This window comes from Prionailurus bengalensis, chromosome D1 (assembly GCF_016509475.1).
Source record: "Prionailurus bengalensis isolate Pbe53 chromosome D1, Fcat_Pben_1.1_paternal_pri, whole genome shotgun sequence".
NCBI lineage: Eukaryota > Metazoa > Chordata > Mammalia > Carnivora > Felidae > Prionailurus > Prionailurus bengalensis.
Window position 1 is genome coordinate 22,535,148 of NC_057346.1, and position 26,945 is coordinate 22,562,092.

General features: G+C 42.3%; 1 protein-coding gene across 1 annotated transcript; it reads left to right on the forward strand.

Moving 5' to 3' along the window:
- The first annotated feature begins 10,418 nt into the window (after nucleotides 1–10,418).
- Nucleotides 10,419–23,446, forward strand: EI24 (EI24 autophagy associated transmembrane protein). The gene is made up of 11 exons (XM_043579740.1): nucleotides 10,419–10,579; nucleotides 13,234–13,344; nucleotides 16,528–16,673; nucleotides 17,557–17,617; nucleotides 18,444–18,510; nucleotides 19,095–19,219; nucleotides 19,541–19,660; nucleotides 20,014–20,125; nucleotides 20,796–20,907; nucleotides 21,304–21,378; nucleotides 22,309–23,446. Exons 2-11 carry the CDS (start codon nucleotides 13,303–13,305, stop codon nucleotides 22,469–22,471), a joined length of 1,023 nt encoding a protein of 340 aa, XP_043435675.1. The 5' UTR covers nucleotides 10,419–10,579; nucleotides 13,234–13,302; the 3' UTR covers nucleotides 22,472–23,446.
- Nucleotides 23,447–26,945: the final 3,499 nt, after the last annotated feature.

Genomic DNA, 26,945 nt, shown 5'->3' on the forward strand with positions numbered 1-26,945 from the left:
TGGCAATGCGTGGCTGAAACTTCAGCTTTTCCAACACTTAGAAAATCAGAAGATTTTCCGTGGAAATCCTGATTTCTGGTGTCTCTGGAAGAATCGTATCATCTTGCAATATTTCCTGCATTGCCAAATAGCAACAACTACCCAGAGCCAACTGACAACTTCCTCCGCCCAGTCCATCCTGCTCAGCCGGCTCCACAGGGCCTGTAGACATTTGACTTTACAAGTCATGTTTGAACAGTTCCTTTGGGTCTACAAGAAAAAGCCAAGACAAAACCGTCTCCTTAGGCACAAATAGGTAAAGAATTAGACATCCAGGGTACCTGGGTGGTTCAGTTGGTGAAGTGTCTGGCTCTTGATCTCAGCTCAGGTTTTTTGGTTTTTGGTTTTTTTTGACTTTTTTGTTTGTTTTTTGTTTTTGTTTTTGTTTTTTGAGCAGCAGGCAAAAGTTTATTAGAATATAAGACTAGAAAGGAAGAATAGAAGAAAAGCTCTCTTTACAGAGAGGAGACATTTGAACGTTCCTCTCAGCTCAGGTCTTGGTCTCAGGGTTATGAGTTCCAGTTCCACATAGGGCTCTGTGCTGGGGGTGAAGCCTACTTAAAAAAAAAAAAAAAAAAAAAAGGGGCGCCTGGGTGGCGCAGTCGGTTGAGCCTCCGACTTCAGCCAGGTCACGATCTCGCGGTCCGTGAGTTCGAGCCCCGCGTCAGGCTCTGGGCTGATGGCTCAGAGCCTGGAGCCTGCTTCCGATTCTGTGTCTCCCTCTCTCTCTGCCCCTCCCCCGTTCATGCTCTGTCTCTCTCTGTTCCAAAAATGAATAAACGTTGAAAAAAAAAAATTTAAAAAAAAAAAAAAAGAAAAAAAAAATTAGATGTCCATATCACCTTGGTGCAACCTTCAGAGCAGTGCTGATCGAAAACAAAATTAGAAGCAGGCTGAGATCTATAGCATATCATTTGTGTAAATTAAAATTATGTACACGTTGTAAGATAATTTATGTTTTACAAGAACATGTTCAAATAACATGATACATATCAAACACATGGGAACATTTGTGTAGGAAAATATGGGGAAAGGGGGATGGAGACTGGTGATACAGGGGAATGTAGAAAGGAAAACAAGAAAACAAGCAAGGCTTTGCCCAGAGCAATGATGGCGGGGTACTATGAGCTGAGAGGTGTATTGTGAGTGGAGAAGTACAATGAACTTGATTAGCTGTAACTGACCAAAAAAAAAAAAAAAAAAAAAAAGTGAAAACAAGAAGCTAAAACTCCTTAGCAGTTTTTATACTACCTTCCATGATGGTCTTTGCTCACCTTACCAGCCTTTCCTTTCTATTCCTCCTCCCATGAGTTCTGTGCTTGTGGCTACCTTATCTGTCCCTCATCCTAAACCAGAATGGTAATTCTTCCTTTTGGCCTGCAGAGATTCCATCAACCCTTCAAGACTCAACAGGAATGTCGCTTTTTTCAGAACCCCTTCCCTGACATCTCCAGACAAGCAATAGAAATCTTCCTCGTGACTTGTCCCTTATTCAGCCTCAAATTACACTTTCATGTTGTTGTCATTATTTACATACAAATGTTTCCTCTATTATCAAATGTCTCCTGCAATACTGTGTGACCCCCCTTGTAAGCACTGACTAGTCACCTGCATATCCTTCGCACTTGCGTCAGGACTGGGTCCAAAGCAGATGCTTGATAAATAATTTGGGATCAGTGGGGCGCCTGGGTGGCTCAGTTAAGCATCTGACTTTGGCTCAGGTCATGATCTCCTGGTTCGTGAGTTTCAGCCCCTCATTGGGTTCTCTGCTGTCAGTGCAGAGCCTGCTTTGATCCTCTCTCTCTCTCTCTCTCTCTCTCTCTCTCTCTCTCTCTCTCCCTGCCCCTCCCCTGCTCTCTACTCTCTCTCAAAACTAAATAGACATTAAAAAATTATAATAATTTGGAATCACTGACCATCATAAAGGAGAAGTCTCTCTAATTTTTGGAGACAATATAGAATAATGGTTAAATGTACAAATTTTGGGATAACATGGATCTGTGTTTGGAACAGTTTCATCACTTATTATCTGTCTGTCTTTGGGCAATCAATTAACCTCCCTAAATCTTCGTCCTTTATCTGTTAATTGAGAAAGAAATGATTGATAACATACCATTCTTATAGAGTTGACCTGAGGTTTAAATTAAGCATGGAATGTAGGGGTGCCTGGGTGGCTCAGTGGGTTAAGCGTCCGACTTCGGCTCAGGTCATGATCGAGCCCTGCGTCAGGCTCTGTGCTGACAGCTCAGAGCCTGGAGCCTGTTTCAGATTGTGTCTCCCTCTCTCTCTGACCCTCCCCTGTTCATGCTCTCTCTCTGTCTCAAAAATAAATAAAAATGTTAAAAAAAAAAAAAAAGCATGGAATGTAAAATACAAGCCCAGGGGCACCTGGCTGGCTCAGTCTGTAGAACAGGTGCCTCTTGATCTCTGAGTGGTGAGTTCAAGTCCCACTTTGGGCATAGAGCTTACTTTAAAAAATAAAATTAAAAAAAAAAGAGACTCTTAAAAACTGAGAATAAACTGAGGGTTGATGGGGGTGGGAGGGAGGGGAGGGTGGGTGATGGACATTGAGGAGGGCACCTGTTGGGATGAGCACTGGGTGATGACACCCAGTGTCAAATATGGAAACCGATTTGACAATAAATTTCATATTAAAAAATAAATAAATAAATAAATAAATAAATAAATAAATAAAAGCCCAGTTTCTGATACTTTGGAAGCCCTCAATTAATCATAGTTATGATGATCAACAATTTATTTTAGGGGCGCCTGGGTGGTTCAGTCGGTTGAGCATCCGACTTCGGCTCAGGTCATGATCTCACACTCCATGAGTTTGAGCCTCGCATCAGGCTCTGTGCTAACAGCTCGGAGCCTGGAGCCTGCTTCAGATTCTGTGTCTCCCTCTCTTTCTCTGCCTCTCCCCTGCTCATGCTCTGTCTCTCTCTGTCTCAAAAATAAATAAAAACATTAAAAAAAATTAAAAAAAAAGAATTTATTTTAGTTCCAGTAAAGCTTCTGCTGTGTCACTTGCAAATTGCTGCCTGATAGACATTATAATCTATTATCCATAATACCTTTCAATGGCTGAAATATGTTTTCACTGGTTTATTTGTAAAGCGGATTTTTGCCAACTGAATTTGGTCTCGTTCTTACTATTTACCTATGAACCCTGTGACCAAGACTTCTAGAATACCCAATTCCAATTATGGCCAAAGAGGCATTTTTCTCATTAAATTCATACATTTAATTGGGACGTTTAAACCATTTAAATTTAATGGAATTACTGCTATGACTAGATTTAAATCTAACATCTTATCTTTTATTTGTTCCGTCTCTCTCCACCCTTTCCCTTTTCTACCGTCCTTTGGATTAACTGAGTCTGTTTAAGATTCCACCTTACATCCCTTGTTGGCTTATTAAGCATAACGCTTCGCTTTGTTATTTTACTGGTTGTTTCATGGTTTCCAGTCTACATCTTTAACTTGTCATCGTCAACCTTTAAGTAAAATTGTATTCGTGTACATTTTACGAAGCTTAAAACAATATATGATCATTTGTCTTTTCCTGGGCTTTGTACTACTGTCATACATTTTACTTCTACACATGGTATAAACCTCCAGTATATTATTATTTTTGCTTGAAGCGGCTCATTAGTTTTGAAAGACACCTAAAAATGTTTTTAAATCTTTTATACACATATATGCCATTCTTAGAGCTCTTCAGTCCTTTGTGTAAATCTGAGTTTCTAACTGGTATAACTTTCTTATGGAAGAACTTCCTTGAATATTTCCTGTAGTGTAGGTCTCCTGGCAATGAATTCTTTTACCTTTTCTATCTTTCTTTTTTTCCCCATGTTTATTATTTATTTTTGAGAGACTGAGTGTGAGCAGGGGAGAGGCAGAAAGAGAGGGAGACACAGAATCCGAAGCAGGCTCCAGCCTCTGACCTGTCAGCACAGAGCCCGACGGGGGGCTCGAACTGTGAGATCATGACCTGAGTGGAAATCGGAAGTGTAACGGACCGAGCCACTAAGGCACCCCACCTTTTCTATCTCTGAGAAAGTCTTTATTTTACTTCTAAAAAATGTATTGAGGTGAAATTCATATAACCTAAAAATCATTTTAATTTTTTTAATGTTTATTTATTTTTGAGAGAGAGAAAGAATGAGTGGGAGAGGGGAAGAGAGATAGGGGGAGACACAGAATCCGAAGCAGGCTCCAGCCTCTGAGCTGGCAGCACAGAGCCCTACGTGGGGACTGAACCCATGAACCATGAGATCATGACCTGAGCTGAAGTCGGACACTTAGCCGACTGAGCCACTCAGGTGCCCCTAACCTAAAATCATTTTAAAGGGAACAATTGAGTGGCATATAGTCCACTCACAATGTCTTGCAACTACTACCTCCATATAGTTCCAAAACATGTCCATCTCTCCCAAATAAAAGACTGTACCCATTAAGCAGTTTCTTATGCTTTTTCTCTCCAGCCCCTGGCAACCATCAATCTGCATTGTGTCTTTATGGATGTTTCATATAAAGGGAATTATTGCAATCTGTGGCCTTTTGTGACTATCTTTTTTCACTTAGCATAACGCTTTTGAAGTTTATCTGGTTGTAGCATGTATCAATACTTCATTCCTTTTTTTTTTTAATTTTTTAAAATGTTTTTATTTATTTTTGAGACAGAGAGGGAGACAGAGCATGAGCAGGGGAGGGGCAGAGAGAGAGGGAGACACAGAATCTGAAGCAGACTCCAGGCTCTGAGCTGTCAGCACAGAGCCTGACGCGGGGCTCGAACTCAGACTGTGAGATTATGACCCGATCCGAAGTCAGATGCTCAATCAACTGAGCCCCCCAGGTACCCCTACTTCATTCCTTTTTATGACTGAACACATTGTATGTGTATATCACACTTTGTTTCTCTATTCCTTGATGCACATTGAAGCTGTCTCCACCTTTTGACTATGATGAACAGTGATGCATTCATGTGCCTGTATTTGTTTGCATCCCTGTATCAGCTCTCTTATGTCACCTTTATTTTGAAAAGCATTTTGCCGGGTGTAGAATTCCAGGTTGACAGTTACCTCTCCTTTGAATACTTTGAAGATGTTTCTGCAGTCTCATACGGTTTGCATCCTCATTTCTGATCCTCTAAACCGAATATTTCTTTTTACTCTGACAGCTTTTAAGATTTTCTCTTTATCGCTGGTTTTAAGCAATTTGAGTATGACGTGCCTTGGTGTGGTTTTCTTCCTGTTTCTTGTGCCTCTTGTTTTAGATCTTTGGGTTTATCATTTCCATCAAATTTGGACATTGTCAGTCATTCTACTTCTCACTTCAGTCTCCTTTAGCACTCTTAATGCATGTACTCTATTTTTTTTTAAAGTTTATTTATTTATCTATTCTTAGAGAGAGAGTAGGGGAGGGGCAGAGAGAGAGAGAGAGAGAGAGAGAGAGAGAGAGAGAGAGAATTCCATGAAAGCTCCATGCTGTCAGCACAGAGCCCAATCCCGGGCTCAAACTCACGAACTATGAGATCATGACCTGAGCTGAAGTCAAGAGTCGGACACTCAACCGACGGAGCCACCCTGGTACCCCAGTGCTGTACTTTAGATCCCTTGAACATGTCCCTGGCCCATGGATCTCTCTTTTTCATTTTGGATATTTTCTCTCGTTGTGTATTTAAGTTCATCATTTTTTCTTTTGTAATGCCTAATCTGCTGTAATTCCATAAAATGTATTTTTCATCTCAGACATCGTGGTTTAAATCTCTAGAAGTTTGATCTGGCCCTTTTTAATATTTTCATACATCTACTTAACTTGCTCACTTTCTTTTCTACCTTCTTGAATATATGGAATATAATTACAATAACTCTTTCTGATGTTCTTATTTATTCTATCACTTGTGCCATTTATGGATCTGTTGCTATTGTTTGGTTATTCTCCTCATGATGCATTATATTTTCCTGCATCTTTGCATGCCTCAGCATTTTTTATTAAATGTCAAAACATTATGAATGTTTCCTTGTAGAAAGTTGGATATTTTTGTATTCGTACACATTTATGTATGTATGTATGTATTATATTTATTTATTTATTTTAGAGAGAGAGAGTGAGCTGGGGAGGGGGCAGAGGGAGAGATAGTGCGTGCGAGAGAGAGTGAGAGAGAGAGAAAGAGAGAGAGAACCTTAAGCAGGCTCCATGCTCAGTGTAGAACCTTATGCGGGGCTCGATCCCATGACCCTGGGATCGTGACCTGAGCTGGAATCAAGAGTCAGACATTCAGCTGACTGAGCCACCCAGGCACCCCTCATGTACATATGTTTGACCTTTTTTCTGGGATATAGTAAACATACTTGGAACACTGGTACTCTCTGTCAAGGATGAGGGTGGCTTTTTTAAAGTTTGTTAGGTAGGACTAGTACAGCCTTTGGTAAGGGCTGGCTTTTGCCACTACTGAGACAATGTCTTTCTGGGCATTATTCTACCCTATGTCCTTTAATTATCAAGTTCTTTCCCTTCCGGCTGGTGAGAACACAAAGTATTCTTACATTTTTGTGAGGTTCAGGGATTATTTCCTCTAGTCCTTTTGGGTGGCTCTTACTCACAGTTGAGTAGTTTCCTCATATGATGCACTGATGTGTGCTCGGCAAAACCCATGAGGTGCCTCTCTACAGCTCACTGGAGCCTCTACCCCTCTCTCTGCTCTCTTCCCTCTCTAGAGCTCTGCCCTGTGAACTCTAGCCACCTGTGCCCCGTGGGACCCCCAACTCCAGCTGCTACCCTCAGGGAGCATGCTAGGTTCACCTGAATTTCTACTGTCTGTGTTACAGCCCCCATGCACTAAAATGGACCCACAGTAGGCTCATCTCACTTGTTTCCGCCACTCTCAGGGGATCATTGTCCTACATTGCCTGATGTCCGATATCTGAAAATTATTGTTGCGTGTATGTATATTGTCTGTTTCTGTAGTTGTTTCAGTTGGGAGGGTGACTGTTGCTATATGTTGGCCAGAAGAAGAAGCCTCCCTTCCACATAATTTAATTCAATTCTTAATTACTCTGTGGTAGATACTATCATTACAGATGAGGCATCTGAAGCTTGGAGAAATGAACAACGTTGCACAGAGGTTTGCATGGTATATGACCTGTGGGAACTAAAACCAAAGCAAGCAAGCAAAAGATACAAAACTCTCCTGATGGAAGGTACAGTGGTAAATCAAAAACTGTGCAAAAATCATCTGGCCCCCAATATTGTGCCCTTTCTACCCCTCTCACTGCCTCGGGGCAGTGTTTCTCAGGGTTATGACCTCCTGCAGTACAAACACCTGGAGGACTGGTATAAAGTGCCTATTTCTGGGTTCCGTCCCGGATACACTGAATCAAAATCTCTGGCGTGACTCTTTAGAATGTGTATTTCTAGGGCGTCTGGCTGGCTCAGTAGGTTAAGCATCCAACTTCAGCTCAGGTCATGATCTCACAGCCGCACAATGGGCTCTGTGCTGACAGCTCAGAGCCTGGAGTCTGCTTCGGATTCTGTGTCTCCCTCTCTCTCTCCCCCTCCCCTGCTCACGCCCTGCCTTTCTCTCCCTCTCTCTCTCTCTCTCTCTCTCTCTCTCTCTCTCAAAAATAAATAAACATTAAAAACAAGTGTATATTTCTAACAAATTTTCTTTTTTAAATTTTTTTTTTTAACGTTTATTTATTTTTGAGACAGAGAGAGGCAGAGCATGAACGGGGGAGGGTCAGAGAGAGGGAGACACAGAATCCAGGCTCTGAGCCGTCAGCACAGAGCCCGATGCGGGGCTCAAACTCACGGACCGCAAGATCATGACCTGAGCCGAAGTCGGCCGCTTAACCGACTGAGCCACCCAGGCGCCCCTCTAACAAATTTTCTATACCTAAGAAATAGACAAAGTTCCACAAGAACTTTTGATTTTATCCTCTCTCAAATCTCTCCAAGAATATTTCTCTAGTTTCTCTTTCTGGTTTCTTCAACTTTCCTTTGTATTTGGCTCTTTCTTTTTAGAAAAAAATATTCAATTTTCCCCCAACTTAAAAAAATAAAAAAAGGCTCTTTTAGTTCTAGTCACCTGATGACAGAGCCCTTCTCTTTCACATTTAAGCTTTTCTTAATGAAAACTTTTCAACTGAAGTGTAACATATACACAGAAAAAGCACAAATTTTAAGCGCAGAACTAAGTTTTCTACGTGAACCCATCCATGTAACTCCCACCCAGATCAATAAATAGAACATTACCAGCAACCCAAATGTCCTCCTCATATCCCTTCCCCCTTCCTTCCCAAATGTAACCATTAATATGATTTCTAACACCTTGATTAGTTTTGCCTGCTTTTTGCCTTTCTATAAGTAGAAATGTACAGTATGCATGCTCTTGTGTTGGTTTCTTTTGCCCAATTTAAATTTATAAGATTGATACATTTTCATTCATACAGTACTCTGCCTTATAAATATGCTAACATTTTTTAATCCATTTACTGTTGATGCATGTTTTGGTTGTTTCCAGAATTTGGCAGTTGGAAATAGTGCTGCTATGAATATTCCTCTGTATGCCTTTTGGTAAACTGTGAAGTTAGAGGGAGCACAGTCTACAAAAGCACCCTTATTTCTGACACCACTTGCAAGTTCAGGAGTTCCCAAGAACTTCCCTAGTTTCAATAATTTTCTAGAAAGACAGAACTCATTAAAAGCTATTATACCCATGGCTTCAGTTTATGCTGCTGCATTTCTTTCTTTCTTTCTTTCTTTCTTTCTTTCTTTCTTTCTTTCTTTCCTATAAAAGGTTTTTTATTTTTTTTTAATGTTTATTTCTTTTTGAGAGAGAGAGAGAGAAGGAGACAGAGAATCCCAAGCAGGCTCCACACTGTCAGTGCAGAGCCTGACTCTGGGCTTGAACCCATGAACCGTGAGATCATGACCTGAGCCGAAATCAAGAGTCGGATGTTTAACTGACTGAATTACTCAGGTGCCCCTGAAGGTTTTATTTTTTAAGTAATCTCAACATCTAACATGGGGCTCAAATTCACAGCCCTGAGATCAAGATTCGCCTGCTCCAGGGACTGAATAGCCCCAATGCTGCTTCATTTCTATGTGGTTCCTTGGGTGATCTCTTTTACTTCTGTCATTTCAACTATCATCTATATGCCAACAACTCCTAGATCTGTATTGTTACCCATATCTCTCTCGTGAGTCCAGATCCAGTTGCCTACTGAAATATTTCCACTTGTGTATATATGGCACGCACCTGGAACTCAACGTGTGTAAAACTGAATTTGTCTTCCTCCATGATTCTTACCTGTCCTGCATTTCCAATGTCAGTTAATGACCTTTCTACCCATCAAGTTAGCCAACCTAGAAACATAGGAGCATTCATGTGCCCTTCTCTCTACCTCTTCATCCAACCACCAAGTCCTTAAGTTGCTTCCTTTTTGTCTCCAAACTGCGTGTCTCCAAACTTTTTAACAGGCTTATTTTGGCATGGGGCTGGAAGTTGGGCCAAGGAGAAGAGAGGTCGACAACTCCCAGCCCACTTAACTGAGGAGAGGGTCAGGAGTCCTGGGCATTTGCTCTGCCACTGACCTTGAGTGAGTCACCTGACACCTGGGCTTCATAGCCTACACATAGGAGGTTGCACTAAATAGCTTCTAGTGGTAAAAATCTGATTCTATAGGTGATCTTAGCACTAGCAGCTCTAAGCACAGTTAGAGGTAAAGGAAAATAGGAAGTGAAAAGAAGAAATAGGAAATGAGATTTAAGAGGCTTGGAATAGAAGAGAAAAAGGTTGCAGGTGAGGCTTAATGTGGATCCCAAGGAATGGCCATCCCTGGGGTAAAAATGGACGGGTGGGGATGGAGATGAAAAGGTTTTATTTCTTTATTTTAAAATTTTTAATCTCAACCATCACTTTGCCGTCAGAGTATACACCTAATGCAGCCAAACTGCATAGCGGCTTGTCCTGTTTGTTCTTGATGATCCTGACTTAAACCCATCTTGCTTAGTACCCTTTGCTTACAAAAATCTCCAACCAGATAAACCAAGGTGACCTCTATTTCGTTCTGTTGTTAGGTTTCGTAGGGTTTTAGAAGGACAAGCAACCAGGCAGGAGTATACTGGGGAGGGCAAAGAACAGGATGAGGTATCGGGAAGGACGGGATGAGGAAAGCGGTATGGGAAGCGCGTCGGGCGGTCCTAGGCTTCCTCGCACGCGGCGCGGGACGGGCGAGGCCCGGCCCACGGACTGCATTTCCCAGGCTCAGTCGCCCCGCCTGGCCCCGCCCCCTCCGCCGCTGCGGCCCCGCCCCCGCCACCCGGGGCGGCGCGGCGTGGCTCGGATCGTCTCCGCTCGGCTCGGCGCCCGCCCGACTTCCCAGCGGCCCCGTGCGGCCCGGGCATGCCCAGTTCGGGCGCAGCGGCCCCGGCCCTGGGAGCGCCCGGGCGGGAGCTGGCGGCCGGGCGTGAAGGGGCCAGGAGGAGCCGAGCGGACGCGCGGTGGGCGAGGGGCCGGGCGGCGGAGCGGCCGGGTAGGTGCAGAGTGGCCGAGCCAGGCCCCTGGCGCCGCGTAGCGGGCGCGCGGCTGGGGCCTTGCGAGGCAGGGGCGGTAAGGGCGTGCGAGGACAGGGAGGCCCCGAGCGCGGAGGTGCGGGGTTCCGGGCAGGGGCTCCTGGAGGGGACCCCTGGCAGGAAGGTGCGGGCCCGAGCGGGGTCGGGCCGGGGCGCGGGACGCTGCCCCAGGTGCGGCGCGTCTATGTTTAGCTCTGCGTGTGACCGGAGGTGAGCGTGCTCCGCACCTCGTGTACGGCTGGGTTGCGGGAGGAGACTAGTTTCCGGTCGAAATTGGCAAGGAGCTAAGGCGAAGATGCGTCTGAGCCCGTGGGCCCGGGGCAATCCGTGGAGCCCCCTTGAGACGTGAGGATGCTCACCCTTTCTGCACCTGGTGTGGGCTAGGACAGGTTCCTGCTTTCCGGGCTTGGTGGCTTAGAAATGAAAGGACAGGAATGTGCCTCAGTAGATGCTTAATAAGTTCTAATGACTGCTGAGAATCTAATGGCCGTCTGTAGATCTAGGTTCAGAAGTTGTCCATGGGATGGCTCGGGTTAAACTAATTGCAAAGCTTGAGGAAAAAGAAGTCCCGACAGAGGGTCTGAACACGAGGGTTTTGAAGATTGCAGTAGCCTTTCGTTTGCTGTGATTTTGAGCAAGCCATTTAACTTCGGAGACTCAGTTCCTCCAGCTGTAAAATGATGGGAACCAGATGCATCTTCATTCCTTCCAGCTCAGTTGTAACGTTCCTCCTGTGTGGTCTTAAATTGTGTCAAGTTCTGTTTTTCTCCATGCTTCAGTTTTTGTCAAACCGGACAATCACCAAGAATTCCTGAAGGAAGGCTGTTAGGGTCTCTGTAGAGAATTGAAGTGACTTGTCCTACCAAGGCTGCTGTTGGCCACTAGGTAACCTGCCACTTGTACGTGCAGAAACCAGGTGTTCATGGCCACGGTTCAGATAACACAGCTGTTCTGCTGGACTAGAACTGCCGTGCTTCATGCCCTGTGAGAAATCCAGACTAAGTGATTGGCTTTGTTAAATTCCCAAGCTAGTTCATGTTTACTGGGATTATGTTTATATAGAAGTTACCATTTTCATGTTACACCTTGTATTCAAAAGACGAATGGAGAATTTTAAGATCCTTAATTTATAGATGAGAAAGTAGCTGGTTAAGAGTGAATCCGTGATAGTCTTTACAAACTGGTATCATCCGTGAACAGTTATTATTCACCTGGTAGCGAGTTATCCTGTCACTGTGAGGTATTTTTGTTTTCAACTGGGAGTGTTAACAGAAGTTTCTTACCCTAGAAACTTCTTTATTCTGAAGTAATGGGATTTGCTCCTCTCAGGAGCAGGTAGTACATATGGTGTTGTAAAAGTTGCCTTCCTACCACTATATTCCTTGTTCTTCTGGTTCTGGGTGGCACTAATCCAGTTGGGTCAAGGTACAGTTTGAAGTGGTTACATATGTGACAAAATGTGCTGTGTTTTGAAAGTTGAGTTTTATACAAGATGCTTGTGAAAGTCTCAATTTTTGAAGCTAGATTTCTCACTCACCTGAGAAATGCATAAAATGAAAAAGTTATAGTATTTTAAAGAATGTTTATACACATGAACTTTTTTGGCCCAGTTTATAGTCCACCGTTTCTTGCATGCATATTAAAATTGTGTGTATAGGGGTGCCTGTGTGGCTCAGTTGAGCGTCCAACTTCGGCTCAGGTCATGATCTCCCGGTTTGTGGGTTCGAGCCCCCGTCGGGCTCTGTGCTGACAGCTCAGAGCCTGGAGCCTGCTTTGGATTCTGTGTCTCCCTCTCTCTGCCCCTCCCCTGCTCATGCTCTGCCTCTGTCTCTCAACAATAAATAAATGTTAAAAGAAAAAATTGTGTGTATATATATGTATATATTTAAAGTTGAAAACAGAGGGAGGCTTATTTGGTGGTCTAGGTGGGCAGTTTCACATTGTACCTTAAGCTCACTTGTATACCAGAGGATCCTGTGCATGAATTATAGTATTTAGTAATTCTTGCTAGAACTTTGATTTTGCTCTTGTGTTTTCATTCAGGTGTTTGAGGTTATACATCAAGCATAAATAATCACTTAGGAGGATACTGAAATGTAATTATCACTCATCAAATCCTCAAGTATTTGGGAAGTGTAGGAGGGATAGTTAGGGACTTCAAGGCCTAAGGAGGCCTGGTCCAAGAGCACATTTACCCCATATAAAAGTGAAAGAGTGGGAAGTAATTTAAAATTTGTATTGCTTCGGTCGCCTGGGTCCCCGGTCGATTGTGAGATCGACCCCACATCCAGCTCCACACTGAGCGTGGAGCCTTCTTGGAATTCTCTCTCTCCTTCTTTTCCTCTCTTCCTCTCTCCCTCTCTGCCCCTCCCCTGCTCACGTGGTTACTTTATCTCTCAAAATAAACATGAAAAAAATTGAATTGATTTCAGGTTTCAGCTGTTGCAGGTGTATCTTTACTTAGTTCACTGTGTTAGTATCTACGGGATACTGGAATCTGCTGCACTTTGAGTAGAGATGTAAATACATGGAAAACATCATGTAGAAATGTACGTGAGGTAACTTACCTGTAAGATAACTGTTTGTTGCCCCATTATTTTCCATCTGTTTCCAGGTCCTTCATGATGAAAGATTTTGAGACGCTTCTCTCTCCTGTGTAGTTAGTAGTTTGGGTGGTGAAGAGATGGCTGACAGTGTCAAAACCTTTCTCCAGGACCTTGCCAGGGTGAGTATGTCATCGAGTAATCTTTTGATCTTTTTGCTACAGAAACCGACTAGGAAATCCTTTAGGTTTTTTGGGGGAATTTTTATTATATTTGTTGGGTTCTTCACATGCAGGTTTTCATTCTCATCCATACTGCTCAGGACAGTAAGTATTGTCCTGCATCTTCCAGAAGCTTGAGAGACCTATCTAGCGCATGTCTCTAGTATTGGAACCTTGGTCAGTTTGGCTCCAGAGCCTTTTCTTTAGAAAGATTTTTAGTGGGGTGCCTGGGGGACTCAATTAAGCGTCCAACTTCGGCTCAAGTCATTATCGCATGGCTCATGAGCTTGAGCCCTGTGTTGGGCCCTGTAGTGACAGCTCAGAGCCTAGAGCCTGCTTGGGATTCTGTGTCTCCCTCTCTCTCTGTCCTTCCTCCACTTGTGCTCTCTCTCTCTCTCAAAAAAATGAATAAACATTAAAATAAAGAAATGAAAAGCTTTTTATTTTGGGGGCACCTGGGTGGCTCAGTCGTTAACCATCTGACTTTGGCTCAGGTTATGATCTCACATTCATGAGCTCGAGCCCTGCATCAGGTGAGCACGAACCCCGCTTCGGGTAAAACACGAGCCCTGCTTCGGGTGAGCCTCCTTTCTCTCTCCCTCTCTCTCCCCCTCCCTCCCTCTCCCCCCCCCACTCTCCCCCCCTCTCTGCCCCTCATGGGATTATCTCTCTGCCCCTCTATCTCTCTCTTCTGCCCTCTCTCTCAAAAAAAAGTATACTGATACTTACATTAAAAAAAAAACTTCTTATTTTGGAATAACTTTAGACTTACACAAAAGTTGCAGGATAGTACAAAGAGTTGCCCTATATCCTTCACCAGCTTCCCCTAATGTTATGTTATGTAACCTTCGTCCACTGGTCAAAATTAAACAATGAACATTGATATAATACTATTACCTAAACAACTCTATTCATATTTGCATTACAGAACCTATTTTCTCCCCATTCTACATGGTGCAGATGATACTCTAGGAAAATGTCCCATAAAGATCTGTTTAGGACTTAATAACCCAAATTAACCAATAACACACAATTCCATCATAGTGGATGTCTGAGACTTAATGCCCTGGTTGTAGCCCATGTAGCTGTATTCCTGGGAGCAAGAGAGAGGCCCATTCAATTGGGGGGGGGGGGGGCGGTCCTTGCTCAATGGGAGTGCTTAAAAGTTCATTACATTTTAGAGTAAAAGAGGGGGAATTGGAGTATCTCAGAAGGGTCAAAGAGACTTCATATGCAATGAGATCTACTTTTAATACCTTTACCTCCTCATCTTGCCATTCTTGTGCTGTAAAATTCCAACCCTGAATCAGGTCTACAATGTACTGTTTAATGTTTGTCTGCCCCAGTAGACTGTAAACATCTCAAAGGTGGGGATCTTGTCATTGTTCTAGCACATACAAGGCCCTCAGCCATTTAAATTTAACTACCTTAAATATTGAAACAATTTGTGGAAGATTTAGAAGTTAAAAGCAAAATAAGACTAGTAAGATCAGGTGCACACTGGCAATTTATGCTATCAGTGGTTAGTACATAATCATTTGCCCATTCCCATTTTTATGTATCCTGGGAGTTATATCTAAAGTTTGTTTTAGCTAATAAAAATAGGTAAAAATGCCATTTTTGAGCCCAGATTGGCTTTTGCTTCCAGAATGTCTTTTTCCTTCCTATTCTTTGTGAGGTTGAATACCCCAGTGCTACCATTCTACCCTGGACATAAACTTTTTGGGACACATATTTTAAACTTTTTTTTGTCGTTTTTTGGTTGTATACTCTTCCTGCTAAATTATACATTTATTGAGCATTTTTATATGACCAATGTCTAGCTCATTGAAGATGCTTAATGTGTGGGTGAATGGATGGATGAATGAGTGTAGTTTTTGGGGCTGGGTGATAGGCAATTCTGGAGGTTGTAGCACTAACAGAAAATTTTCTGCTATTGGAGCTCTTCCAATATGGTTGGCAAGAGCTTCTGTCACTGTCTTAATAGACTTAACCTTCTCCCCCTTCATACACTCTTTAAGGACATTTTTTTCTCCAGCTCTACCGCCATATTATCTCTGTCTTATGTGGCATGCTCTTATCCTGCAGCTGTTCACATTTTATAGTAATGATTTCTTTGTGTCTTTCTCCATCTGTGGTCATTCTAGAGACCAGTGTTTAATTTGTCCTCAGTATCACTAGAGTTTAGCACAGGATAGAGGACACACTAGAGGCATTTGATTAATACTGAAAGAATATAGGGGAGGGCAATACTGGGCTTTGTAGTCTTAAGTGTAGAGGGATTGGAAAGCCACTGTTTTGCAACCATGTTCTTCAAGCTTGGTTTGAGCAAGAATTGTCAGTGGGTACTAAATCTAGGGGAGAGAACTTGAGCAGGATACTTGCCTGGTCTCAGCCCTGTCTGCCCACCCATAGCTGATTAATTGCAAGATGAAAAGTTTGCAACCATATAGTGGAGAAAAGCTGGACAACCCCTTGACTGAGTATGTAAAATTAACATGACTCGCAAGGGCAGACAGATGTCATGTGTCTCTGGATGTAATACCGGGAAGGGCACACCAGCACTTCTGTGATATTCCTGCCCCAAAAGGGGCAACCTGGGTCTAATTGTGAGTGGACCTGAATTGAGAGAATAGCATGAAATGGCCTCTGTATTTCAAAAAGAAAGACAGGCTGAAGAGCTGTTTCTGATTGAAAGAGGCTAAAGAGCCATGACAGCTAAAGGTAGTATATGATTCTGAACTGATTTCTGACACGGTGAAGGGTAAACATGCCCTAGAGGGCATTATTGGGACAAATGGAGAAACTGGAATATAGACTGTAGATTCAAGTATTTCAGTATTAAATTTCTTGAATTGGTAACTTGTGTTTATATGGAAGAATATCATTCTTAGAAATACACATTCTGATATAGGAAAAATGTATATGTGTAAATAATTTACCACATTTATTATTACTTCGCAAAGCTGGAGAAAGGATATTTGGAAGTTCTATTCTTACAACTCCTATAAATTTTGAATTACATCAAAAGATTAAGTCTCCTTTAAGCCATGTAGCAGAGAAATTTCAATAGTTTCCACTGTTATTTCACTTTATGTAATTTGGGAAAGTCTCCTGATGTGTATTCCTCCCTCTTTAATACAGGGAATCAAAGACTCCATCTGGGGAATTTGTACCATCTCAAAGCTCGATGCTCGGATTCAGCAAAAGAGAGAGGAGCAGCGTCGAAGAAGGGCAAGCAGTGTCCTGGCACAGAGGAGAGCCCAAAGTATAGAAAGGAAGCAAGAGAGGTAAGCAGCGGGGGCTGATGTCAGAAAATATCTGAGGGGGAGGGCGCTTCAGAAAGTGGCTGGTCCTTAGTGTAGAATGAAGACCTTATATAGTCACTTAGAGTTTCAGTACCCCCTTTGTTTTTTGTACTTTTTTTCCAAAAAAATGTTATGGGTGACTCTTTTTTTTTCCCCACGTTAAATTAAACTAGGGTCTACTAATAATGCTTGTTCAGAATGTCATGGTGTTTTGGGGCACCTGGGTGGCTCAGTTGGTTGTGTCTGACTCTTCAGTTTGGCTCAGGTTGTGATCTCAGGGTCGAGGGATCCAGCCGCCTCCCCCCCCCCCCAATCAATCAATCAATCAATATTTTAAGAAATTAAAAAAAAGAATGCAGAGATTTATATAAACTGACATTTAAAAAATAATGTCATGGTGTTTTAAAAAGACAGAATGGTGAATAGAGAACCGCAAATAATAATTATAAGAATCTGTTTTCCTAGAAATATTTTTCTTTAATGTTCATGTATTTTTGAGACAGAGGGGGAGAGAGTGCACAGGAGAGAGCGCTCCCAGGCGAGTTGAGGAGGGGCAGAGCAAGAGGAAGACAGATCTCCGAAGCAGGCTCTGTGCTGAGCCCGATGCAGGGCCCGAACTCAGGAACCATGAGATCATGACCTGAGTCGAAGTCAGACGTTTAACCGCCTGACCAACTGAGCCACTCAGGAGCCCCTAAGAAATATTTTTAACCATTTCTTATTGACACTGGGAGAACATTGAGAGAACAGTAGGTGCTAGAAAAATAATGGTAACCAACAAAAGGTAATGGTGAGTGAGTGAATGAATGATGATTTGGAAATGGCCTGTGTGCCATATTAGCTGAATGCATATGGTCTTTTCCAGTGAGCCGCGTATCGTTAGTAGAATTTTCCAGTGCTGCGCTTGGAATGGTGGAGTATTCTGGGTGAGTTCTTTTTCCTCAAATGCCAGGTGCCTTACAAGCATCTTCAGATTGTTGCTCTCTTAATAGCTTTCAATTCTTTTCTTGAAACTGAGACAAGTAGCTTTCACCTACTGATACATGCTTAAACCATAACTGGGAATCGGTGCATCTACAATGATTTTATTTCCACTCAAAGAACACTTGTATGTAAATGTCAGGGATAGCCCTGAATATACACTTTATTTTTAAAAAACGACTCATTCACAAGTTTTAATGTTAGCGGTAACAGTTTCTCTTGACATGGGGCATTTTGGAGAAGAGCAGCTATCAGAAGGGAAAGGCAGAAGGACAAGAGCAAGGTTATCCTTGCACCTGGTCTTATCATTCTACTAGAATTGATGACTATTGAAAACCCACACCAGAAAATGTTGCCTAGAGTTAACTGAGAGCCAACATGGGCTTAAGCGAAATTTGAGTACTTTGAAGAACGGGTAGTGAGATTTTTTTTTTTGGACTTGGAATTCCATGTAATCCAACCTGTCTTAATCCAAACATTTCACAGATGTTTTCAGATGTTTGCTTAATAAAATATTACTATGTATTTAGTATGTGCCTGTATTTTGGTCTGAATATTATTTAAAATGTTTGTCTGTGTCCCTAAGACCCTCTGTTTTTACAAGCAATGTCAGGTTTGTACCTTAGAGAAGGACTAGGCTGTAGAAACGGGTCCAGTGTTGGTGCCTCTTCAGGGCTCCTTGAAAAGGCACCTCCCTCTGGAAAATGACACTGAAACTTGGAACTCTTTTTAAAGAAGAGCTTTTAATGTTTACTTTATTCTTTCCTTTAGTTAAGTCTCCTCTTGTTTTATCGAGTGTTTATTCCTGTACTCCAGTCAGTAACAGCCCAAATTATTGGTAAGTATATGCATTGCTGTGTGCTCCGTGCCTGGGGCGGAGGTACAAGGGATTGTCCCTGTCTCCCTCAGTTTACCGAACACTTCCCTGTTCCAGGAGCTTTAGCTGTTTTTAGCTCAAGCCTGTCAACAACCCTTTGAGTGGGTACTGTTACCAACATCATTTTCGTGGATGAGAAAATGGAAGTTAGTTACCCGAGGTTAAACTATTAGTAAGGGGCCGAGCTGGGATTTAAACCCAGGTAGTTTCCTTTATACTGTGTACTGTCAAAGGTCTGTGATGTGTCAGTCAGCATCTGGTAAGCAGGTCTGTCTCAAGGTAAGCAGCACATATCTAGGACTACTTCAATGAGAGCTGTGGCTAGAATTTGATGTGTCTACGAAGAGGAGAACTATCTGAAGTAGTCATGGTCGTGTGCTGGAAAGAAACACAGGGTGTGTGTGTGTGTGTGTGTGTGTGTGTGTGTGTGTGTGTGTGTGTGTGTGGTGAGGGAGAATAGTCACCAACTAGGGGGTTCCATATTCGGTCTCTTTTGTTTTTCATTTCTCCAGTTACAGTGACAACTCTCTTTTCCCCTTTCTTAGGTGATCCATCACTACATGGAGATGTTTGGTCGTGGCTGGAATTCTTCCTTACGTCCATTTTCAGTGCTCTTTGGGTACTTCCTCTGTTCGTGCTTAGCAAAGTTGTCAATGCCATTTGGTTTCAGGTAGGTCCAGGAGAGAATGGAGTCTGGGTGCTGCCGCCTGATGGGTTGGTGGGTGGCAAGTTTTAGCCTGTGAGGGGTGGCCATGCAGGAACGATTTCATAGCCTTAACCTTTGTTGGTCATGCAGCCAGTGGTGATTTTTGTGCCCTTGTAAAAAAAAAAAAATGGAATTATTGTCTCAGTCTCAAAAGCATCTCATGGCCAGATGTCCGGGGGCTTTTCTCACCTGGCGGATCTAATGGTAGATCAGTGGCCTTAGCTTTGGGAATGGATAGTGAAGCCATCTTATTCATGTTTTGGTGAGCTGCTTTCTCTGTTACAGGACATAGCTGACCTAGCATTTGAGGTGTCAGGGAGGAAGCCTCACCCATTCCCTAGTGTCAGCAAAATAATTGCTGACATGCTCTTCAACCTTTTGCTGCAGGCTCTTTTCCTCATCCAGGTGAGACTGGCCTTCTGGGTACATGGGCAAATTTTGAAAAAGGATTCACCAGAGGGAGCTTCACAAAGACAGGGTGTTGCATTTATACGGGGGCAGATAAGCTTTATGGGAGGTAATGCTTTTTAAATAATTTTTTCACAGAAACAAATAGAGAATTTAAAAATCCTAAAATGATAAGCAACACGAACTTACCAGCTCTTCCTTGCTCATGGGCATTGTCCACTCTCCTGCTGTTGAGACCCTTACGGAGCATCTGTGAGGCTATCTAGGCAGAGGGGGAGGACTCAGTGGCAGGTGAATAGTGTTAGTTCTCTGAAGTGTTGGAATTAAGATTCTCCATATTTGTTCTTCAGGGGATGTTTGTGAGTCTCTTTCCCATCCACCTTGTTGGTCAACTGGTTAGTCTTCTGCATATGTCCCTTCTCTACTCACTGTACTGCTTTGAATATCGTTGGTTCAATAAAGGTGAGTCTGTGTAAAGAAACTGAGAAGTAGGATATCCAGTCCAGGAGTGCTGCGAAGCAGACTTCTTAAACTGTTCAATACATAGGGCATTGGCAAACCATCTTTGGAAGGAAGTAGCCTCTTTGGCAAGAGAGAATTTTCACTTAAGGGGTTTTAACCCTTAACTTTGATGCTGGGGGATATGGCAATGTAACATTGTCTTTATGCCGCTTAATTTGATGTAGCTCTGACTGAGCCATGCGATAGCATAAAAGAGCATGCATTATTCTGAATTAGAGAAATTATCTGATGTCAGTGCTTTCATATTCTTTGGGGGATGTTTTAAAAGACCTTGGCATATTTGTCTGGGTGTCCCATGTTTGGAAGAGGTTAATTGATTTCTAGAGAATGGCTGCCCTTTTATTTGATACCTTTGCTCAGGACTCATCATGACAAAGGATGCTGATGAGGTAATTCATGATTCTTAGCAGTTTTGAAATTGTGATTGTTGAACTGAAAAGCTTTGAACAGAAGCCTTTCCATATTCAAACAATTCCAATTTGTATGCTTTTTTTTAACTGTTCTACATGACAGATCTGTACCTAAAACTGAGACCTCAAATAATTTGTCTACGTAGTCATTTGACTAAAAGGAAATAAGCGATCTAATTGTATCAGCTCTCTTGTTTTAGGAATTGAAATGCATCAGCGGTTGTCAAACATAGAAAGGAATTGGCCTTACTACTTTGGATTTGGTTTGCCCTTGGCTTTCCTCACAGCAATGCAGTCCTCATATATTATCAGGTAATTTGGCCTGAGGGACTTGATGGGGACTAGTAAAAATAAAGACTCATTGTAGGGAGCACCTTCCGTATACCTGCTCCTGTGGTAGGCATTTTCCATTCTTACTTGGCTGTCAGGTCTGTAGACTTTTTCTCCTTGACAGATAGTCAGATGTTTGTCAGCATTAAAATCTAGCCTTCATGATTCTATATGCCATACATACTCTTTTATGTTGCCTCCTGGAGCAGTGTTAAAAGTAGCTGGTGCTTAGGAAAAAAAAAAATTTGGAGATGTTTGAAACATTAAGATTTCATCAAGCCATGATGTTAGCTCTGGAGGCAAGGGAACTTTGGGCTTCTAATATCCCTTCCAAAGTCTTGGCTGTCATGAAGGTGACTATTTCCCTTCTGTTTACAGTGGCTGCCTCTTCTCCATCCTCTTTCCTCTATTCATTATCAGCGCCAATGAAGCAAAGACCCCTGGCAAAGCATAGTAAGTATTAGCCAGTGTTGGCTAAAATGTAGTAACTAATGTAAGCTATCTGTCTGTGTAAAGGATCAGGGCTATAACATCACAATTATAGGAATGAGACTTTTTTAAAAATAGCCTCTTACATTGTAGGAAAACATTAATACACACTATGATGAGAGAAAAACACTTGTGGAATGGATTCGCCAATTTTTCCCAGGCATATATGCACATTACATTACAAAGAATTACACATATTCTTAAAATTTAACAGTTCACTGAACATAAGGCACTTGTAAACACCTATGGGTAAGTCCATTTTTGTAAAAATGGCCAACTTTTTATAGTGGGCTATGTGATCTGGCTACATGAGTTTATTGATAGTAAAAGTACTATGAATCTTCAGCAATAATAATAGCATTCCTGAAGTTTAAAAAAAAAGTTTAATCTTTGATCAGTTTTGCTGAAGTCAGTGAGGATACATGTATTAAACATTTCAGATCTGCTTTGGGTGTTGGCTCACTCTTGCTCACTGTAATTGCAGGCTCTGTAATTGGCTGTCCCCTGAAACTCTTGAAAATGGAGCACATGTAGTATTTGATGTCTTCAGACATGGCTTGATGTTTATACTCTGAAGTCAGCCATAGACAAGTACTCCTCAAATCAGAATTAACCTGAAATGTAACTTTATTTCCTCGAAGCCTGACACTCCCAGTGGTGATTCTGTCGTACTCATGACCGCATCAGACCCAGTGCATTCTTTGGTTGCTGCCTGTTAACCCATGTGTCTAGTGTCTGTCCTTCCTTGATCAAATTTCAGTTCTCCTATTTCCCCCTATGTCATTTAAAAATGTTTAACCTAAATTTTTTAAGTTTAAAAATAAGCTGTCGAGTAGTGAAAACACGAAGTTTGAGCAGCTGGGGATCTAACAAGTCGGGTCTCTTGCCTTTCAGCCTTTTCCAGTTGCGCCTCTTCTCCTTGGTGGTTTTCCTAAGCAACAGACTTTTCCACAAGACGGTCTACCTGCAGTCTGCCCTGAGTAGCTCAACCTCTGCCGAGAAATTCCCTTCACCGCATCCGTCTCCTGCCAAACTGAAGGCTGCTGCAGGCCACTGAGTCGCCTGCCACCCAGAGGGGATGGGCGGGATCAGAAGGGGGCTGTAGGAGCTCCTTTCCTTGTCACCTCCTCTGCCAGAGAAGGCAGGACCCGCTCTGCCAAGGGCCCGCTGCATACTCCCTTCTCTCTGAGGAATTGGGATTTTTGTCTCTGGTGCGCATAAGGCAGAATCTTCCTGACACCAGTATGTGGATTTCTAACATCGGTGGGTCTGAATGGACCACAGGTTTTTCTGCAGCTCTTTTCTAGCACTTGCCAGCCCCCGTGCCTGGACTGATTTGAATACTTTTTTTTCTCCCTGTGCCATTTACCCTCCCAACTCCCCTTCCTGCCTTCCACCACCCTCTGGATGAATGGATTTTGTAATTCTAGCTGTTGTATTTTGTGGACCTGTTACTTTTTTGTTGTTTTTCTGTGAAGCACATATATTGGATGTGGGAGGCGAAGGAGCATCTCATTTGCTCCGGGTCACTCCCTTTATAGCCATCACTGTCTTGTTTCTTGTAACTCAGGTTAGATTTTGGTCTCTCTTGCTCCACTGCAAAAAAACAAGCCCGAAGAGATGGGACAGGAGGAAAGACCTCACAGCCAGATCTGCTGGGTGTTGAGGAGTGATTTTCTTCCCCTTGAAGGGGAAAAGCTTTTTTTCCACTGGTACACCGAAAGTTCCCCAGCTGTAGGGAAGTACCAGTTTCGGACAAGTGCCACACAACACCGAATGCTCAGAGAACCTGCACTTTTAACTCTGGAGGTCCGAAGTGTGCTGCTGGCCGCTGCCGGGTCTGTCTGGAATTTCAAAGGAATCCTGGGTGCTGCAGATAGGAACTGAAGGGGTAAATTTATTAAACCCATTAAGCCTGTGATTGGTTGGTGTTTTCCTGTCATTTTAGAGACTAAATATGGGGGAGGGGGGCAGATGTCAAAACACTTGTCCGATTTTAAAATGTCACAATTAAACGTGAGCTGGTTTCCCACAAGTGTGTAATGGTTGGGTTTTCAAAAGTCATCACCTTGTGAAACGTTAAAAAAGGTTAAGTGGAACACACGACTTTGCCTTGGATAATTTGGTTGTGGTTTTGAGAGATTAGTCCTAAAACATGTTTCCTAAGAAAGTGTGGAGTGTGTGATTATAATCATGTTTACATCTTGTGAATTGGGAATTGTTTATTTTAAAGTCTGTATGTATGTCTCCTGCATATTCAGGAAGGGTGGGAGAGGCTTTTAGGTTTTGAACGTTTGCATTTGGCAAGAGGTTAGACATTTGGTTAACAGAAACGTTTATTACATACAAGACAGTAAGGATGTAAAATTCATTGCTGAGAGACATAAAAGCAAGTTCAAAGTATAGAAGGTTTTAAAATAATGGGCATCTTGGAAGTGGGTGTTGTTACCAGATTGTGCACAAGAAAATGTAAATGACATAGTTAAAATAAGGTTTCCTTCCAATATTCATCTGTGATATCTTTGGTCATTTGACAGTAGTATTGCAGAGAAATACTTCCAGGTTGCTGTGGGGGTGGTTTGACAAAGATCTTCATATTTCATCAGCAATTACCTTATTTAAGATTAAATTTTTACAATTGGCATAGTTATTTAAGTGGCCGCATCTTTGCTGCCTGAAATTTGTTTGTACAACTAAGCTGGTCTTAGTTTGGAAGGGTGGGAGGTTAAGTGGATGAAGTGATGCTTATCCAGCACTGTGACTGGCTATAGAAGATGCTTAAAGATGGAAGTGAGGAATCCAGTTTTATTAGTGTAACTGAGAGGCCAGGCCTGCACAAATGATAGATTAGACATATCTATAATAGAAATCTGGCCACGGTCTCAAATGAGATGCACGCAAAAGCAGTGTGAACTTTTCGTACATTTTCATTAGGGGGAGGGCCTGAGGGCAGTGGTTAGGAAATTAGAATCGAAGGGAGATTAGGCTGTGTTTTTGCCAAGTTCCAAATGGCAATTTGAGGCAGATGAACAGTAACAAAGTAAGGGAGATCACATTGCTAAACACGAGAGACCTTGAGTTTTAACCATGCAACCAGGAGGATCTAAGGATTCCTGTTCACAAAAGTTCTTTTTAGGAATAGGCATCATGACTTCGACAGGTATTTGTGGTTCAACACACTACCCATGTACCCCATCTAGAGCTTAGTCACCCATTATAGCAGCTTGAAGAATTAGAAAGTGGACACTTCAGACCTCAGGATGTTTTTAAATTGGTTGGAAAGTTTTAAATGGACAGATTCACATTCCTACTTAATTGCTCTGCACTTAGGAAGGGGCCAAGAGAAAGTTGAAGAGGGATTGAGAAGAGGACAGCCAGTGGTTGGAGGTTTTTGAACTACCTTAAAAGAATAACAACTGTGGGAATAAAAAAGGCAACTGTAGTTGTCCGTTCACTGTCTATTCAGTTTCTCTCCACTTACATTTTCTGATAACAGTAGTACATTCAGCTTCTACGTTCATGCGTTTACCTCTATCGAGACCGTTCTCGTAAAGGCTATCAGCTCAGTAGTACAGTGGAATTTCCCTCCTTCCCCATTTACATTCCCCCTATGCTATAATGACCCACAGAAGTTAAAAGGAAGCTGACTACAGTGTAACTTATGCCTTTTAAATAATGAGAGCCATGCATCACTGAAATATTTTGGAGTCCATAGAGTGAGTCCATAGAGCCAATGGATGACTTCATCATGTAACATTTGACTGCCTTCTCTGTTGGGCACTGTGCAAAGTACTGGGGATTCAAGGATGATCCAGAAAGATGATTACTGTCCTCTTGGACCTAACAGTGCTGTGAAAGAGAGTGACAAATGATCAAAATTTTAAAAATAACATGTTCAAATAGCTGCTACTTTCCATAGGTCTCAAAGCTGGATAAAACACTGGATTTCAGAGAATCTCAGTGGGATGAGAGGTTAGGCTGTACACTCAGCCTCCCATTCTTGCATTCATTCTCTGATTTCAAATTTAAATGTTTTGTAGTGCTTTCAGACCCATGGAGAAAATAAATAGTTATGGACCAGCATCAGAAGCCTCTCTGGAGCTTTCCCAAAATACACATAAGACCACCTGGACCTGGGGACGTCTGGGTGGCTCAGTCAGTTAAGCTCTGACTTCGGCTCAGGTCGTGATCTTGCAGTTTGTGAGTTCGAGCCCTGTGTCAGGCTCTGCTCTTGACAGTGCAGAGCCTGCTTGGGATTCTCACTCCTCTCTATCCCTCCCCCACTCATGCTTTCTCTCTCAAAATAAACAAAAGACCACATGGACCTGGAGGAAAGCTAATTCCAGAACAAAAGTTAACTTTAAAAATTCTAATAACTACTTTCATAGAAATTTGGGAAACTTGGCATCCATAAAGTAAGAACACTTACTTATGAAAAGGGGGTGAAATAGGAAAGTTCTTAGACATTAAAGCAATTGTGAAAATGAGATGGCTTATAAAAGTTACACTGAGAAAATATGAACAGACATTTCTCCAAAGAACACATCCAGACGGCTAATAGACACCTGAAAAGATGCTCAACATCAATCATCATCAGGGAAATACATATCCAAACTATGATGAGATACCACCTCACACCTGTCAGAATAGCTAAAATAAGAGACAAGTGTTGGCGAGGATGTAGAGAAAAAGAAACCCTTGTGCACTGTGGGTGGGAGTGGAAAACAGCATGGAGCTCCCTCAAAAAATTAAAAAAAAAATTATCCTACAATGCAGTAGTTGCACTACTGGCTATTTACCCAGAGAATACAAAGATACTAATTCAAAGGGATACATGCACCCTTGTGTTTATTGCAGCATTATTTACACTAGCCAAACTATGGAAGCAGCCCAAGTGTCCTTTGATAGGTGAATGGATAAAGAAGTGGTGTTTGTGTATATAGTGGAATATTACTCAGCCATAAAAAGAAATGTTGCCATTTGCAATGACAATGGATGGAGCTAGAGAATATGATACTAAGTGAAAGAAGTCAGAGAAAGATATACTATATGATTTCACTCGTGGAATTTAAGAAACGAGCAAAGGAAAAAAAGACAAACCAAGAAAGAAACGAGCAAAGGAAAAAAAAGACAAACCAAGAAACAGACTCTTAACAATAGGGAACGAACGTGGTTACCAGAGGGGAGGGGAGGGGTGGGTGGGCAAAATAGGAGATGGGGATGAAAGACTACATTTATCAGGATTAAAAAATAAATGATTTTAAAAAGTGACACTGAGGAGCCTAAATTAGAGAACTGAAAGATAAAATTAAGGAAAGTTCTCAGAACATAGAGCAGAATGATCAAGACATGGAAAAAGTTAAGAATCATGGAAATGGCCAAAAATCAGGAGGTCTGGCATTCATTTAAATAGCACCTTCAGAAAATGAGAACAGGAACAAGGGGACAAGAATACAACCAAAGAAAATTTCCTGGACTGATGACAAAATTGGAGTTTTCGGATAAAAAGTTCCTGCAAAAAGTAAAGCAGC